The following is an 18,670-nucleotide window of genomic DNA, read 5'->3' on the forward strand; positions in this document are numbered from 1 at the left end:
GAGTGATGTATGCCTCTCTCCAGGAGTCAGGCATTTCCCCTCCTTGGAGGATGTTATTAATTACATTACAGAGTACCGGAATTAGCTGTTCCTCTAGGGATTTATAGTATTTTTGGGAGAGGCCATCTGGGCCGGGGGTTTTTCCGGGTTTCAATTTCTTTATTGCGTCTCTAACCTCATCTGCTGTTACTGGTTCGTTGAGGGATATCTTTTCTTCCCCTGACAGTTCTTCATTCCCATTCCCTTCCAGGTATCTTTCAATCTCACTTATGTCTTCTCCCTCTTTCTTTTTATACAAGTTTTCATAATATTGAAGAAACTTGCCCTTTATCTCACTAGGGTCCTCTATTATTTGATCTTCAAGTTTAATTTTATTAATCACCATTTGCTTTTTCTTTTTCCTTAGTTGCCACGCTAAGAGCTTGCCAGTTTTGTTTGCTGATTCAAAGAACTTCTGTTTCATCCTCTTTATACCCCATTCTATCTCCTGATTCAGCATTGTTGAATATTGAGTTTGTAGTAATTTATGAATTTGCTTAAGCCTCTCATCCCCCGGGTTTGTTATTAATTTGTCCTCTATTTCTTTTAATTGTTTAGTTAGCTCTTTCTTCTTTTCTTCTCTTAGATTCTTCCTGTATTTGTTCTGTTGAATCAAGAAACCTCTGAGGACTGCTTTACTAGCGTCCCAGACCACATTGATTTTGGTTTCTTTATGAAGGTTTAGGTCGAAATAGTCTTTTAAAGTATTCTTTGCTTGATCTACAATCTCATCCTGTTCCAATATATAATCGTTCATTCTCCATCGGTATGTACCTGATGGTGGGTACTTTATTTCCAGGAGGATTGAGTTATGATCCGATAGTGTTCTGGGCTCTATTATGCATCTCCCCGGTCTTAACAAAAGCTCTCTGGAGACCCAGATTTGGTCGATTCTGCCCCAGCTCTGGTGAACTCCGGAGAAATATGTAAACTGTTTTTCTGTTGAGTTTTTGAACCTCCAAATATCAATTAAATCTAAGTTTTCTTGAAGGTCATCAAAAGTTTTGGGGAGTTTCCCCTGTTTCCCCCTCTTTCTTTTTTCACTTCTATCCAGTTTGGGGTCAGGGACTCCATTCAGATCACCTAGTAAGATTAGATTATGATTTTCTAGTTCTAATAGTGTTTGTTCCAGTTTTTTGAAAAACTCAGCTTTATTTGTATTGGGGGCATATACCGATACAACATTAAGTCTTTCCCCTTGATGGGTAATTTGGATCCCAAGGATCCTCGCGTCCTCATCTCTACATATTATTTTGGGTTCCAGTTTCTCTTTAGCGTAAATGACCAACCCTCTCTTTTTGTTCACCGCTGAGTTAATAAACTCCATTCCCAGCCTCTTATTGATCAATATACGCTTGTGTTTTTTGGCCACGTGGGTTTCTTGGCAGCAAACCACGTCACATTTTTTATTTCTCAGAACTTTCTCTATTTTATTTCTTTTTAGTTTCTCATTTAGACCGTTAACATTCCAAGTTAAAAAAGTTAAGGACATTATTAGGATAAAGCAATACGTTTGTGTCTACTTTCAGTTCTTTGTTTCCTCCTCTTCCTCTGATTCTTCTTCTTGCACGCCACTTTCCCCCTCTTCTTCCTCACCCTCACCCTCCCCCCCCCTTTTCAGCAACCTCTCCCTCCCCCCTCCCTCATTTCCACCCTCTTTGGCATCCTTTCTATCTATTACTCCAATCTCTTTTTTACTAAGCTCCTTCTCGTATCTTCTCAGGAACTTCTCTATGTCTAAGGAACTGGTCAGTCTAAATCTCTTGTCTTTGAAGAAAAAGGCAATTCCCTCAGGAAATTCCCATCTAAATTGGATGTTATTCCTTCTCAGGACGCCTGTTATGTGTCTGTATCCCTCCCTCTTACGCAGTAGCCTGACCGGAATCTCTTTCAGGACAATTATTGGTCTACCGCCTATTATTAATTTTTTATGGTAGCTCGTTTTAAGTATCAAATTTCTCATTCCCATTGAATTAAACATTACCAAACAGTCTCCAATGGGTTTCTTAAGCTTATTCTGGTATGTTCTTGTTTTAATCCTAAAGGCGTTTTCTATCGTGTAGGCGACCTCCTCTTCCTTTACTTCTAACCAATTTGCCAATTCCGTAATTAGTTTTTCCTTAATGTTTTCTCTCGGCTCTTCTTCGATGCCCCTGAATTTAAGCTGCATTTGTCTTTGTCGCATATCATTCATCGCTATATTGTCCCATATCTGCTCCTGTGATTTATTCAACTCTCGCATCTCCTCCTTCATTTTTTCCGTTTCCCTTTTTTGCTCTTTCATGTCTTTCTGAATTTTTTTGTTGGTTTCCTCAAATGACTTGGCTTTAACCGTTAATTCTTGGACTTTCTTTCCTAGCTCTCCTATTGCTCCCTCTATTCTTTTATCTATTCTCTCCTGCATTTCCTCTAATTTACTTTCTATGTTATTTTCATTCTGCTTAAGTTCCTCCTTGATTTTTAACCACAGAAAGTCCAAGTCCTTAATTTCTTCTTGCCTAGAAACTTTCCTTTCACCCGGGGTTCCCCCTCCCCTTTTCCCATTCTTCCCTTGCATTTTAAACCTACTTATTCGTTCAGTTCTTCAGAGATAGGTCTCTCCCTTTAAGGGCTCACAATCTCCTTATTCTACTCTATACAGCTATCCCAAGTCGTCCCCAATAGTCCCCAATAGTCTACTTACTTACACCACGAGGTGTAATTGAGATCTCATCTCCCAGGAGAACCCAAAAGGGGGCATCAAAATCGGACAACGAAATACCTCAGGAGTACCAAAATGCCTAAAAGTTATTCAAAGAATAGACAGGGGAGAGTAGGGGAGGGCGGGGCAGAAGGGAAGCCGGGGAGGGCGAGTGGGGTGGTTGTTTGAGCTTTACAGACTAAATAACAAAGACAAACATAGGGGACAGAACTGCCAATGTAACTATAATTGTACGGGGGGCTGGTCTACCACTGACGTTGGTTAGATGGGAGGGGGGAGCGGGGGGATAGGGCTAGTTGGGTGGGGGGTATACAAAGTTGGGTGGGGGGTATACGAAGTGCGTCTACAGGGGGAATATTGGTATTACTAATACCATTAATTGTTAATTATCTTTCTTCACCGTCTTTCGCACCATTCATATAACACTCTTACATGAGTTCATAACATCTCCTCTATCCTAGATAAGTGAGGAGAGAAGTAAAGTCTTTAGCCAAAAGAAAAAAAAAAAAAGTAAAGAAAAAAGGAGTGCTATGTTCGTTATGAACTCTCCACAACGAGTCTCTTCAGGGGGCAACCGTCGTGATTTTTTCCGTCTCTTCCCCCTCTATGCTTCTCTAATCCTCTTAAATGTCCAATGGTGTTTAATGCAGTATGCGTTTATTGCGCTGCCAGTATAGAGTCACCCACGAATTTAGGAGTTCCAAAGTAAAGGTCCTAGTTAAAGAGTTCCAAAATCTCAAATTTAAAGGATCCACGATAAAAATCTAGGTATAGGTCCAAATGTAGGTCCGCGCCAAGTACTAACCGGAATGCACCCAGCTCAGGCAAACAGTCTTTAAACAGTCTTTAAACAATCTTTAAGCAATCTTTAAGCAGTCTTTAAACAGTCCTTGAGCAATCTATAAGCCTTCTGTCGATGAAAGCTCGGTTAAATCGGTTAAATCATTTAGTTTAATCAAAAGAGAGACCTCCCTCCTTCTAAGGAGGAAGCAAACACCGTTCGGTCGTTATGCGTTATTCCGCTTTCTTACCAGCCGCGATTTCCTGAAGCTGCGCCATTTTCTGCTCTCCGTCGGGTGGGGACCATACTAAAACAAGTAAACAGCTACTGTCCGGACTCACCCATCTCTACCCCACAATTCGGGCTTTGTTCGGGTCCTGTGCACAATGGGGTTCCGTTTTAAACCTGTGGTGGTTCGTCGCCTTTCTCGGTGGGAGCTTGAGGCATCACAGCATGGAGATGGCGTTCTCCCTGGTTGTGCGCCTGCGGCCCCGGTCTCTCCTCTCCGCAAAAAGGGGGGGAGGACCCACAGATGTAACAGCACCGCTTCGCACTGCCGGGAAACCTTCCCCCAGGGGTTCCCCCCCTGGGCTTTCTCTTTTTTTGAGGGGCGCAGTGCCTTTGCGACACCCCCTTATCTCCGCGCTATTCGGAAAGCCTTTAGCGTGGCTTCCCGCGCTCCCTCGCCGTCCGCGACCGGAACCGGAAGTCGCAAATCCCCGTGAATGCATGGGGTCTTGATTTGGAGGCACTTATTTGTGGGTGACTATCTATGAATTGTCACGTTACATTGGTCACATTAACATCAGTCATTTGCCAGAAAACCTTTTCCCCATAGTTTCCAATGATCAGCCCCATAAGTTTGACATTTGCCCATGAAACATTAGCATTTTAAGTATATTGCCGCAGATGGGGAGGAAAGGATTCATATTTTTAAAGAAAACACTTTTTTCAAGTTACAGATAAATTTTTGATGCTTCAAAACTCTTACCTGTGGTCACGTATTTTGAAACACAATATAAATAAAGCATTAAGGCTACCTGTATCGTATTTGTTGATTATTTTTGCAGGGAAAATCAAGGCAATTAACAAACAAATAGTTTAATGTTAATTGAAGTTCAAATTATATCAGTTAAAACACAAGATATTAGGTGAGGATGCATACAAATGTTACATTGGTCATTGAGGAGCTACCCAAACATCTGTTACATTATGTTGATGATTTTTGTCACAGGCTTCCTCCAAACTGAAGTACACAATTGGAGAAACTAATTTGCTGGTGTTTTGGGATGATCATCCGTGTTCATTTTAAGCAGAGATTATCCACCCTGTTTTCCATTATTATGGATTTTAGGAGATTAGGCTGGATTAGTTTCATTGCTATGGTTGGTTTAATTAAATCGACAAAGCTGTGTGCTCTGGCGGCGGCAAGAACAGAATAGACTAGGCTAACGTTATGTTTGTGACAATTTTTCTTAAGAAGATCTGTTCTCCTGTTTATACACTTCGTGTGATGAGGGAGCTCTGACAGAATAGTAAAATTTCTCCAGAGGTGAAATGCTGGGCTGAATCTCTCATAGTGTCAGCTTCCAGAGAGTTTCTCTCATTGCTACATACATAGCTATTATTATTATTATTATTATTATTATTATTATTATTATTATTAAATCATATTTATTAAATTTTTCCAGAAAATCCAAAAAAGAAAAAAGAAAAAGAAAAAAAAGAGAAAACATTTACATTTAAGCCTTACTTTCAATAACATCTTTCCAAGACTTCCCCACCCCTCCCCTTCTTGTATTCCATTTCCATTTGTTTATTTCAACAAGTTCTTATCCCAAATTTTAACCTTATTGTATTTAACCCCTTATTCGATTTAATTCATTTTATATAGCCACTTTCCCCTTATAGTCCACAGTCTTTAAACATTAGAATCTTTTTCTAAGGTCGACCCCAATTCCCTTCCATGAATTCCCTTTTATATATATATATACTCATAACAAAACAAAATAAAGAAAGAAGAAAAGTTCAAAATATAGTTGTACACCCTTTGGATTCCCAAATTCCAACCCCCCTTTTCCGATTTCGATCCCCAATATCCATCAGTCTATCTACTATCAGCCTGGAGATCTCACATTCGAGGCCCTTAATTCTCTCTCAGTTCCTCTTTGCCGGTTTGTTTGGTAGTCCTTTATGTCCAACTCCAGATCTCGGAGAAGCTCTGTCTCAAAAATATCCATTTTTCTTCCATCCAGACCTCTATAATTAAAAGTGGAACTCAAATCTTGTTTCTTAAGCCTTTTAAGTCTGAATGTCCCAAATGCTCCAACTTCTTTCTTGCTCAGATTTGTAATCCATAGGTCTTCAGATCTCCACATCAGGAGATCTCTCCAATCTTCATTATCCAAATCAAGCCAAATTTTCATAGTCCAATTCTTGTTTTCCTTTATATCTTTCCTAACAGGCCTCTGGCCTTCCTTGGTCTTCTGCGGCGATGTAACTCCTCCTTCATTCCCTTCCAGATCATCATGAACCTCTTGTTCCCTTTCATCATATTTCTCAAGTTTTTCTTCCTGCTCAGCTGCAAAAACTTCTGATTCCGCTACAGGGGCTTTTTGTTCAGGAACAAAACCTTGAGTCAAATCCCTTCCATTTTCAATAGATTTATCTATTGTCTCCTTCAGTGTAGAAACCCCTTTAGACAAAATATTGCTCTGTTCTTGAAGCTTTCCCAGGAGATAAAAAGTCCTGTTTAGCTCAATGAGTATTTTCCCACTTGCAGCCATTCTTGTAATGTCCCAAAACCCCCTCTAGAGGGGTTATGGTTACTTAGTATCCTTCCAGTTCCAACCCAAAAGTCAAACTAACTTGTTATTCGTTGTTTTCAACACTTTATATCCAAATTGTATCAAATCCAGCCAGCAAAGGCACCAAAAACAATGTTCTCTTTTTATTCCCCAACTTTGACAGCTACTTTGACAGCTGTCAAAATCTTCTATAATCTATATCTCTTCACCAGGCTCTCTCGCGGATCACTCCCGGTTCCCGGGGGGTTGCACTTTAAGTCTCAAAATCAACTCTTATCCTCCAGCAAAATTTATTATTATTATTATTATTATTATTATTATTATTTATTTTATTTATTTATACCCCAACATAATATTAAAAACACGATAAAACATCAACATTAAAAACTTCCATAAGCAGGGCTGCCTTCAGATGTCTTCTAAAAGTCAGATAGTTGTTTATTTCTTTGACATCTGATGAGAGGGCGTTCCACAGGGTGGGTGCCACTACTGAGAAGGCCCTCTGCCTGGTTCCCTGTAACCTCACTTCTTGCCGTGAGGAAACCACCAGAAGGCCCTCAGCACTGGATCTCAGTGGACAATGGGTATGGAGACACTCCTTCAGGTATACTGGGCTGAGGCCGTTTAGGGCTTTAAAGGTCAGCACCAGCTCTTTGATTTGTGCTCGGAATTGTGCTGTTTTAGTCACGTTTTGAAGGCACTCAAATGAAAACATTATGTTGTGGTATTTTCTTTCTAGTGAAGTATTTCTTGATTATTATTTTACTAAGTAAAATAAGCCCCACTTCCTCTGTGACGTTCCTGCCTGCCCCACCCCCCCACCCCGAGGGAAGATCTGTTGCAGGGATTGTATTCTAGGTGCAGAGACTCCCTATGTAATTTAGAATTTATGATGGGGGAAAGCTTTCATTCAGTTCTCATTTAAAGGCAAAATTACCTAATCCGCACTCTCTGAAACAACACGCAAACTGGAACACCGCCTCCTTCAGAGTTTGCACTTCTCCAAATGTTTTCAGCGCCTTTCACCAGCTCAAGTAATGTGTGCAGAAATACATGTGCTGGGGTAAAGCGTGCATTAAAATGCATATATTAATGAAAAGAACATAAAAGATGCATTAGATTGAGCCAAGCGGTCCTGCAGATATGTGTATTGTAGGCAGAATTGTACACAAACGAGTATATTCATAGAAATGTGCATGAAAAAGCTGATACATTTTCGTGAGCATTTTCAAAAAGTCACAAACTTGAAAGGAAATTTCAGCAACCGGAATTAAGATTGACCAGATGACAAATTAAGAGAACCAGAAATTGACCGACGTGCCCATCTCTCTTGAGAACCCTGGGAGATCAGGGCTGTATTTCAAATGATTCTCATCCTATGAGTAAGAACACCCAAGATGTGCTCTTGAAATGGCAGAATCTATTGATATTTCCTTACATCACCAAAATCAAGGTCATCTATAATCTGGAAGGGAAAGTATATTTCCATGTCAAACCAGATTCTCATTAGAACAGGCATCCCCAACCTTCAGCCCTCCAGATGTTTTGGACTACAACTCCCACCATCCTTGACCACTGGTCCTGTTAGCTAGGGATGATGGGAGTTGTAGGCCAAAACATCTGGAGGGCCGCAGGTTGGGGATGCCTGTATTAGAAGATTCTGCCATATTTGTATTTCAACGATTTCCAGTAATTTTGGTTTCGTTGATGGATGACCTTTGCAGAGGGACAAGGGGGAATGCGACCTCACTCCTGCTTCTTGATCTCTCTTCAGCATTTGATATCTTTTACCATGTTATCCTCCTGGAAATGGGATTTGGGGGCACTGTATTACAGTGGTTCCATTCGTACTATCAGGACCGAGTCCAGAGAGTCATATACTGAGAAAGGGGCACTGAAATCTTCAGTTACAACCGACCCTGTTCTTCTTCGGTTCTTAGTGCCTGAGCTATGCTTTCGATATCATTCATTTGGCCACATGAATTCAAAATCACCCTTTATGGCCTAAAGTTTAAGCCCTCAGAACAAACAGAAAGAAGCAGCTGGATAAATCTCTTGGCTCTGCCTTGTGTGCAATGCCTTTTTTTAACCTTTATTTAAGCTGTATGAAAGTCAATATGAGTAAATCAACACAATGCCAGGTGTACCTTTTCAGGAAGACTTTCTGCGTGGCGATTAAAAGAGCTCAATATATTGCTTAAGGTAAGCCAGCAGCGATGTGTTGAATTCTAAGGGGTTGAGTCTTGGATCAGTTTGGGTTTACCATGTGGAAGATAATATACAAGAGAGACGTGTCACTATACATCCAATGCTAGTAGCAATATAGGATTCCCACGCTCACGCACACAAAGTAGACAACCCACAGCTCTAGACAGAAGTTGGTTATTCCATTTTTTTCTAACTACAGTGGTACCTCTGGTTATGAACTTCATTCGTTCCAGAGGTCCGTTCTTAACCTGAAACAGTTCTTAACCTGAGGTACTACTTTAGCTAATGGGGCCACCCACGCTGCCACTGCGTGATTTCTGTTCTCATCCTGAGGTAAAGTTCTTAACCCGAGGTACCACTTCCACGTTAATGGAGTCTGTAACCCGAAGTGTTTGTAACCCGAGGTGTTTGTAACCTGAGGTACCACTGCACCCCAGGGCTTTCAAAAGTGCCATGTGGAAGTTGTGCCACAAGATACTGAGATACCATTTGCATTACAGAAGATGTTCTTTGAGTGTGCCTGCCTCAGGTTTCTGAACTCACCTCCGTTGGCATTCAGATTTCCAGATTCTGAAGAACACAAACAGCCAACAGAATTCTACCTGTAAATTACCTTTAGGGCAGGGGTGAGGAAACCTGTGGCCTTTCAGATGTTGCTGGACACCAACTCACCCCAACCCCAGCTAGCATGGCCACTGGGGTATGAACCGCCAATGTTCTGTAAACATTATTCTGTGAACCGCCCTGAGACCTCTGGGTATAGCCCAGTATATAAATTCAGTAAATAATAATAATAAGACAATAGTGCAGGGTAGGGCTGGGGGATAACTGGTTTTCAACATCGCTATATATCACCAGCTTAACATCGCAATATCTGGTTTTCAACTTTCAATATCTGGTTTTCACCAGCTAAACATTGTGCTATACAGTAGTACCTCTGGTTGCGCACAGGATCCGTTCCTGAGCTCCGGTCGGATTCCGAGGAATTCACAACCGGAGGTGCCTGTTCTGCGCATGCACACAGCGCGGTAGAGCACTTCTGCACATGTGTACGGGGGCGAAACCCGGAAAAATACTTCCAGTTTTGCCGCGTTAGCATCCTGAAGGATATGCAACCAGAGGTGTCCAGAGGTACCACTGTACTAATACCACAATGTCTGAAGTAAGGATGGAGCTATGTAGAGGCATTGGCTGGCTTCACAGTCCTTGACCACATTGTGATTTTTGCATCACACACACACCATAATTCACAGTATATTGACAGGTCAAAAATTATGAAGCCAATATCATGATGTGGACTGCAGACCAGTTTTGGACAATATATTGATACATTGCCCAGCCCTAGTGCTGGGATTGTACTATGAATTGATGGCAAAAAGCAGAGACATCACCTTGCCGACAAAGGCCCGTATAGTTAAAGCTATGGTTTTCCCAGTAGTGATGTATGGAAGTGAGAGATGGACCATAAAGAAGGCTGATCGCCGAAGAATTGATGCTTTTGAATTATGGTGCTGGAGGAGACTCTTGAGAGTCCCATGGACTGCAAGAAGATCAAACCTATCAATTCTGAAGGAAATCAGCCCTGAGTGTCACTGGAAGGACAGATCCTGAAGCTGAGGCTCCAATACTTTGGGTACCTCATGAGAAGAGAAGACTCCCTGGAAAAGACCCTGATGCTGGGAAAGATTGAGGGCACAAGGAGAAGGGGACGACAGAGGACGAGATGGTTGGACAGTGTTCTCGAAGCTACCAGCATGAGTTTGACCAAACTGCGGGAGGCAGTGGAGGACAGGAGTGCCTGGAGTGCTCTGGAGTCACGAAGAGTCGGACACGACTAAACAACAACAACAACAACAACAACATTGCCTAGCAATCTGAAGCACATGGAACCAGGCTGAAAATGGGAACCTGCAAAGCCACTTGGAGCCACATACAGGAGACATCTTACTGTATGTGGTGCCTGCTCTTCACTCGCAAAACACTGTCATCTAACATGTAGCTGTCTTTGGCACTGTGAAATAGAATCGATGGCCTTTGGGGGACCTTTCAGCTCTAGGGTTCTGTTTGAGCTGCTTCTCTGTGTAGCATTTGTCAGAATGGTAGCTGTAGCAAGGTGCTCCCTGAGGTATTAAACTGAGAGCACTCTTACAACACACTCAGAGTCACATAATTAACAATGTGTTTGCATTCGTATTATAATATCCCCAGGCTCCTTGTCATCTGAGTGTCTTTTTGAGTTATTTTAATTCGTTTATTCTCATCAATGTACTGTGCTTCAGAAATGTATACAGTGAGTTTATATAAATAATCAAGATGTTTCTGGAATTGGCTTTTTAGAGTGATGCAGCTTTTTAAAAAAATAATAAGGTAGCACAGCAGTTGTTAAGATCATACACTCTATAATATAAACAGCCTGTTTGAACTGAAAGCAGAATTCAGCATCTTATTATTTTAAACGCGTTTCTAGTCCTGAAGATAGACATGAAAGCATGTGAGCCGTGACTAGTACAATTTTAGAAGCTTGAAGAGATGGGATTGCAGCATGCAGAATGAATGTTTGCTCTTCCGGTTGCTAACAGAAAAACAGCGCCATGCAACGGTGCTTTAAAGGTAAAGGGACCCCTGACCATTAGGTCCAGTTGTGGCCGACTCTGGGGTTGCGGCGCTCATCTCGCTTTATTGGCTGAGGAAGCCGGCGTACAGCTTCCGGGTCATGTGGCCAACATGACTAAGCCATTTCTGGCGAATCAGAGCAGCGCACGGAAATTCCGTTTACCTTCCCGCCAGAGTGGTACCTATTTATCTGCTTGCACTTCATGCTTTCGAACTGCTAGTTTGGCAGGAGCAGGGACCGAGCAACGGGAGTTCACTCCGTCGCGGGGATTCAAACTGCTGACCTTCTGATTGGCAAGTCCTAGGCTCTGTGGTTTATCCCACAGCGCCACCCTAACTGTGCTTTAGCCTGCAAAAAAACCCAACAACAACACACACACACAAAAAAAACCAGTTGTAGTCTCCTGTCTTTTCCTCAGTGCATTTTGACCTTATTTTACCATGGCATCTTAAAGGCTGCTTTGAATTCAGAATATCACTGTCCAGTCTATGGATCTGCTTCCAAAGTGGCGTTGGTTGCAGCCATTTGTCAAAGGCCACTTCTTTGATATTTAATTCCGTCCTTGACCGCGAAATGAGTTTGCAACATTGTGTTTCCTTGTCTTGTTTACGTAAGTTGATGATGCACTCCCCCCGAGGCTGAATTTTGTTTTGTTGATGCCAATATCAAATAGTGTGCCGTGCCTGATTAGTACTTTATTTTAATATTGTGGTGTGTTCCTTCCTCCTTCTTTTTTTATTCAAGCTGGACAATGCAGATGAGCAAGCAGCCCAGATTAGACGCGAACTTGATGGGCATCTCCAAATGGCTGACCAAATGGCCAGAGTAAGTCTGGTGTGTTTTTCTTTCTAGCTTTAACGAGTAGAGTATTTTAGTGATCTGTTTAAGGTTGCAATCATGTTCATGAATTCAGTGGGACTGTCAGGACGCTATCAGTGGCTCCCGCTGGTTGCCCAGGAAAATATATAATAATAATAATGTTTTATTTATTATTTATACCCCGCCTATCTGACTGGGTTTCTCTAGCCACTCTGGGTGGCTTCCAACAGAATATTAAAAACACGATAAAACATCAAACATTAAAAACTTCCCTAAACAGGGCTGCCTTCAGATGTCTTCTAAAAGTCAGATAGTTGTTTATTTCCTTGACATCTGATGGGAGGGTGTTCTACAGGGCAGGTGCCACTACCTAGAAGGCCCTCTGCCTGGTTCCCTGTAACCTCATTTCTCACAGGGAGGGAACTGCCAGAAGGCCCTTGGAGCTGGACCTCAGTGTCCTGGCAGAAAGATTTTTATAAAGTATGTTTTTATATTTATGTAAGAGCAAATACCAGGTAAGCAGGCTTATGTTGATCTGAAGAGGATTTTAAAGTAATGCATGCAGTCACTGAACAGTAACTTACACACCAAATTCTTAAAAATATTTTTCAAGGAAAGAAAATTTCCAAAGTTCGTATCGAAAGAAATGGAACACATGTATATAGAAGAATTGCGGTCTTCAGTGAATTTGCTAATGGCAAATTTGGAAAGCCTTCCAGTGTCCAAAGGTGGCCCGGAATTTAAATTACAGAAGCTAAAGCGTTCGCAGAATTCTGCTTTCATGGACCTTGGAGATGAAAGTGATGTTCAGCTGTCGAAATCTGATGTGGTGCTGTCATTCACGTTGGAGGTGAGTATGCATATCGTGTAATGCTTGCTGACAGTTTAATTTGCTCTTTGTAATTCTAAGGCAACACTATTTGTGCAGCCCAGTCTTTAGCTGGCAAACACTCCATTGCAAATTTTGTGAAAATGTATGCAAGCCTCTGCTGTTATTGGTGGCTAAATGCATAAGAAAGATTTCAGGCTGTCGGTTAAATTTGGCTGGTGTAGCTCTCTTTTGTGTAAATGTCATGTTACCTTTTCCAAGGGTGTGATTCTAACTAAGGCAACACAAAAGAATGATGATGATGATGGCTGGATCATATCATACGTTCTTCATAAATAATAATAATATAATAATAATATTATTATTATAATTTATTATTTATACCCCGCCCATCTGGCTGGGTTTCCCCAGCCACTCTGGGTGGCTTCCAACAGAATATTAAAATACCTTGGGTTAAGAACTTATTTCCTTCTGGAGGTCCATTCTTAACCTGAAAGAGCCTGTTCTTAACCTGAGGCACCATTTTAACTAATGGGGCCTCCCACCGCTGCTGCGTGATTTCTGTTCTCATCCTGAGGCAAAGTTCTTAACCCAAGGTACTATTTCTGGGTTAGCGGAGTCTGTAACCTGAAGCGTCTGTAACCTGAGGTACCACTGTACAATAATCTATTAAACATAAAAAGCTTCCCTAAACAGGGCTGCCTTCAGATGTCTTCTAAAAGTCTGGTTTCTCTCTTTGACATCTGGTGAGAGGGCATTCCACAGGGCGGGTGCCACTACCGAGAAGGCCCTCTGCCTGGTCCCCTGTAACTTGGCTTCTCATAGTGAGGGAACCGCCAGAAGGCCCTTAGCGCTGGATCTCAGTGTCCGGGCAGATTGATGGGGGTGGAGACGCTCCTTCAGGTATATCTTCATAAACACATCTTTCCTTGTTTTCCTCTTCTTGCCCAGTACATCAGGACCTGTTCAAAAAGAGTGGCAGGTATAACTTTACCACTTGAGGTTACAGGTAGACCATAAAGGTGTACCAGTGGGAAACAAGCACTTTAGGGTGAATGGTAGGCTAAAACCTCTCTCTCTCTCTCTGGTCATGCAGGGATCCATAGATATGATTGTTGTGCTGAGTATTTCCCATCACTTCTTGCATGTGTGGCAACCCCACATCGTTCTCCTGCACAGGTGGAGGGCAGGAGAATTTCCTTGTGCTTTGGAAGTCCTTGGAGCATTTCTGAAGTGCAGTGCAGACCCCATCCGCCCTCCTCCTGAAGCACAGTACAGTGGTACCTTGGTTCTCAAGCTTAATCCATTCCCAAAGTCCGTCCCAAAACCAAAGCGCTCCAAAACCAAGGCATGTGTTCCCATAGAAAGTAATGCAAAATGGATTAATCTGTTCCAGACTTTTAGAAACATCCCCTAAAGCAGCAATTTAACATGAATTTTACTATCTAATGAGACCATTGATCCATAAAATGAAAGCAATAATCAATGTACTGTACTGTAAAATAAATAAGACAGTATTGTAGATGATACACATAATAAAAATAAAAATTCTTACCTGCACTGATGATAGTCATTGTTTGGATGGGGGGCTTTTATCCATTTCTCCAATCACACAATCAATCAATCAATCAATCAATCAGTAGCTGAACTGGGTTCCACACAGCCACAAATACAAATCAACCGAAAAAGCCTCAAAAAGAAAAATGCAAAATAAATAGCAAAAACAAAAGTGCTAAACTTAATCTGTTCCGGAAGCCCGGTTGACCTCCAAAATGTTCGAAAACCAAGGCACATATTTTGATTGGTGCAGGCGCCCCGGAAACAATAGCTGACAACCGCATCTGATATCTGGTTTCCGAAAAAAGTTCAAAAATCAAAACACTTACTTCTGGGTTGTCAGCGTTTGAGAACCAAGGTGTTTGAGTACCAAGATACCACTGTATCGTCCTGACCTCTTACGCTGCCCTTTGGACGTATGCCGAGGTTAGAGAACGTTTTTGCTGCTATGCAATCTTTTCACCAAATGAGGTGGTTTGTTCTCTCCCATTTCTCACCGGCACAACCCCTGGGCCATTTCAGCATGAGAAGCAATTCAGATATTTTGTCTCCGAATAGCTAGGGTCTGAAGTGTTCCTCTCCTGGAAGTTTGCTAATTCTGCATTGTGTACAGAATTACGCTCTAATTCAGCCAATTGTCTGTTCCCAGTTCACCGATACAACCACTTAAGAGATTTTGGAATAGGAACTTGTGCAGCCTTAAGTGTAAACACTTGTCGCATCCTGGCAAAGTACTACAGGCACTACATTCAATTTGTGATGATAGTAAGACAGCGTCAACACAAAAGTTCTTTCCTCACATTCTTCCCTTAGGTTTGAGGAGAATACCGTAACACCGGATTTTCACTTTTTGAAATATGGCAACCCCACCCAAGTGTCTAAAAGAATCAGGGCGGAGGAGGCTGAACATGGCACAGCTTCAAGTGGTCAGCTGCTGCTGCTGCGGAGGGGATGGGAAGGGGTTAAAGCAGCCCCCTGCCGGGCTTAGGAACAGAAATTATAGAATGTGGCAGTGGGAATTAGCGATAAGTGATAGCTATTGCCTCTTATCACAGGGTCGATACGGTTTTTGCTTTGTTTTTGGTGAATAGGTCTTGTGGGATGTAATCTTTTAAAGGAAACACAAGCCTTTCTGCAGCATCCCTGTATTAATCTGCAAAGAGGAATCCACTTTTACCGTTCATCAATCAAATATATATATTTCATTTACCTTATTTTCCCTTGTATTGGACTAGGTTTTTTGACACAAAAATCATGTCAAAAAACTGGGGTCGTCCAATACACGGATAGTGGCATGGGGGGAGATGCTGCTGGGGGGGGAGTGATCTGGGGGCGCTGGCTGGCGGTGTGCAGCTTCTCCCAATGCCACAGCAAGTGGGGAGCGATCTGGGGGCGCTGGCTGGCTGGAGCGCAACTTCCCTCGATGCTGCTGTATGAGGGAAACACTCCCTATCTGTGCGCGGGAAAAGATCTAGGGAGTGTTTCCTGCCCGCAGCTGTTTTGGGTCATCTCCCCTCATTTTCTTAAAATTGAGTCCCCCAAAATGGGGGGGGGGGGTCTAATACATGGGGGCGTCTAATAGACGGGAAAGTACGGTATATCAGAGTGTCAGAAGTTGCTTGGCAGAGTGTATCAAAACTGCTGTCCTATCAGGGATTAAGTTCTGATGGGCACCATGGTAATGCTTCATAAGGAGACGGCATTGTTATTTCCCAGACATTCCCACCACAGATGACAGCATCCTTGCAAGAGGGCATGGGGCGATTGCTTCACAAGCTGGCTGTGTTATGAGAGGATTTTATTTACTGCCCTTTGAATCAAAATTGTTGAAAGTGGTTGTAGGGGTAGCTTTTCCATAATTACAAGCTTTGGTTTCTGACCAGTCTGAATTGAGAGAGGCAACACAAAAACGGTCTGTAAGCTAAGAAGAGCGTAGTGGGGGTTTGTTTTGTTTTGTATCTTAGGACTATCAAAATCTTTCTTTTGTTAATAAGGAAGAATGGCTTAGGAGACAAATGCTCACTCTAATTAAAAGGGGAGAAATGATCATCACGTAGCTTTGTTGTGTGAAGAGAAAGCCAGAAGACCTTTAGAAATAGGATCCTTTTGCTAGATTTTCATTTGTGCTACAAATGTGAATGTACATAGTCTTATTAAGTCGGTGTTCCCCAAACCTTTGCTACCTAGACTGTATTATTTAGTACTCTGGGATAAAATGGAAGACATGCTTCAGTTCACACCCAGAGAAACATAAAATAAGTCAATTTGCTTCCACAACAATATGCTAAGATCTTCCATGCAACTGCCCCTTTGGGCAGGTTTTTGGATAATGGTTCTGAGACCCCCTCCTTCACCTACGGTTGGAGCACAGACTGTTTCTGGGGATAGCAGTGGACTCTGGGCCTATTTCCACTTGTCTCCTTCTGCACATGTTGACTATTACGTATCCTGTCAACACCATTTTATCTGCGTGTTTTGCTTAACCAGTTTTAAGTTGTGCTAAATACGTGTGTGTGTGTGTTTAACAAAATTGAAATATTTGTGCAGTAGTCTTTAAATGAAAAGTGAAGTAATTTAAAAAAAATTAATAAATCTGCTTTTCTGGTCAGTATTCTTTTAGCACTGTGTTTTAAAAAATTGGGGGTAGGCAATACAGTGGAACCTCGGTTTTTGAACGTAATCCGTTCCAGAAGACCGCTCGACTTCCGAAACATTCAAAAACTGAGGCGCAATGGGCGGTTGGCAAATTGCATTGAGAAAAACGAAAAACATGCAGCAGAAACTGTTTGACTTCTGAGGAGAGTTTGAAAACGGAAGCAATGACTTCTGGGATTTCGGCGTTCGAAAAATGAAGCGTTTGGCCTCAGAGATGCTCAAAAACTGAGGTTCCCCTGTATTTTAATTCTAAAATACATTCACCTGCCTCAGAAAAACAAGTTAAGTAATTATGTAAAATAGCCAATTGGGAGTGCTCTAGTGCAGTGTTTCCCAACCTTGGGCCTCCAGCTGTTTTTGAACTACAATTCCCATCATCCCTGACCACTGGTCTTGCTAGCTAGGGATGATGGGAGTTGTAGTCCAAAAACAGCTGGAGGCTCAAGGTTGGGAAACACTGCTCTAGTCTAGTGAATATTGTAGACTCTAGTTTTAAAATTGTGTCCTCAGAACTATCTTCTCTATTCCTGCATGGCACCTTGTCCATGTAATCCCAGACTGGTTAAGTAATATTGGGAGTTGCCTAATCCAAAACTGGCAAGGCATAGTTCATCCTATTTATTCATGTGAACTGAAGCTGATAGCAGCTTTATCTGCAGTAAATGAGCTAAAATGTCTGTGAAGTTTTCCCCAAAACTGTGAGTAAGATGTAACTGTTCCCGAGAGAGAGAGAGAGAGAGAGAGAGAGAGAGAGAGAGAGAGAGAGAATTGTCTTAGATGTTTTGTTTGTTCTTTTCTTCCAATTTCTTAGATGTCAGACTGTAACAATGATGTGCCACTTTCCACTCTGGGAAACGTGTATGCAAGTTGGCCCACTCAACGTGCAGATTTCTGTTAAAAAGAAGCGGGGGTGGGGAGGGGGGAGGAGGAGAAGCTTTGTCCGAATAACATCAGACATCAGACACTTGTTAGGCTTCGGAGAAGTGCATGTGATGGAGAATCACATGCATAGCCAGGTATTAGTTAGCAGTTGCTACTCCGGAAAAAGACAAGCTATTTAATTAAGGAGGCCACTTGGCGCTGGTGGCGCTGTGGGTTAAACCACAGAGCCTAGGGCTTGCCGATCAGAAGGTTGGTGGTTCGAATCCCCGTGACGGGGTGAGCTCCTGTTGCTCGGTCCCTGCTCCTGCCAACCTAGCAGTTCGAAAGCACATCAAAATGCAAGTAGATAAATAGGTACCGCTCCAGTGGGAAGGTAAACGGCGTTTCCGTGCGCTGCTCTGGTTTCACCAGAAGCGGCTTAGTCATGCTGGCCACATGACCCAGAAGCTGTACGCTGGCTCCCTCAGCCAATAAAGCTAGATGAGCGCCACAACCCCAGAATCGGTCACAACTGGGCCTAATGGTCAGGGGTCCCTTTACCTTTACTCTGGAAAAAGACAAGCTATTTAATTCAGGAGGCCACTTGGCTCTTCAGCACTGGGAACTGCTGTAGCAAATGCAAAAGCAGAGCCCCCCAATTCTTACATCCATCCAGAGGCAGAGCTACAGTAGCGTAGTGAAACTGGAGCTTTGGGCAGTTGGGCTAAGAGTCCACTTTGCACCTAGCCCATTTTGTGGTTCATGTTGTTCTTCCGCCATGCTACTGAAGCCTTTAGCA

At 42.4% G+C, this 18,670-nt stretch overlaps 1 protein-coding gene across 12 annotated transcripts in view; it reads left to right on the top strand.

Annotated features, from left to right (window-relative positions):
* The window catches only part of CADPS2 (calcium dependent secretion activator 2), a 346,118-nt gene that overhangs the window by 127,383 nt on the left and 200,065 nt on the right, over positions 1 to 18,670 (top strand). For all 12 annotated transcript variants that reach the window (XM_077935837.1, XM_077935838.1, XM_077935841.1 and 9 more), the window contains exons 4-5: positions 11,895 to 11,975; positions 12,583 to 12,819. In XM_077935837.1, coding sequence (XP_077791963.1) covers positions 11,895 to 11,975; positions 12,583 to 12,819 — 318 coding nt within the window. The remainder of the gene's footprint in view (positions 1 to 11,894; positions 11,976 to 12,582; positions 12,820 to 18,670) is intronic.

This window comes from Podarcis muralis, chromosome 10 (genome assembly GCF_964188315.1).
Source record: "Podarcis muralis chromosome 10, rPodMur119.hap1.1, whole genome shotgun sequence".
In the NCBI taxonomy this organism is placed as follows: domain Eukaryota; kingdom Metazoa; phylum Chordata; class Lepidosauria; order Squamata; family Lacertidae; genus Podarcis; species Podarcis muralis.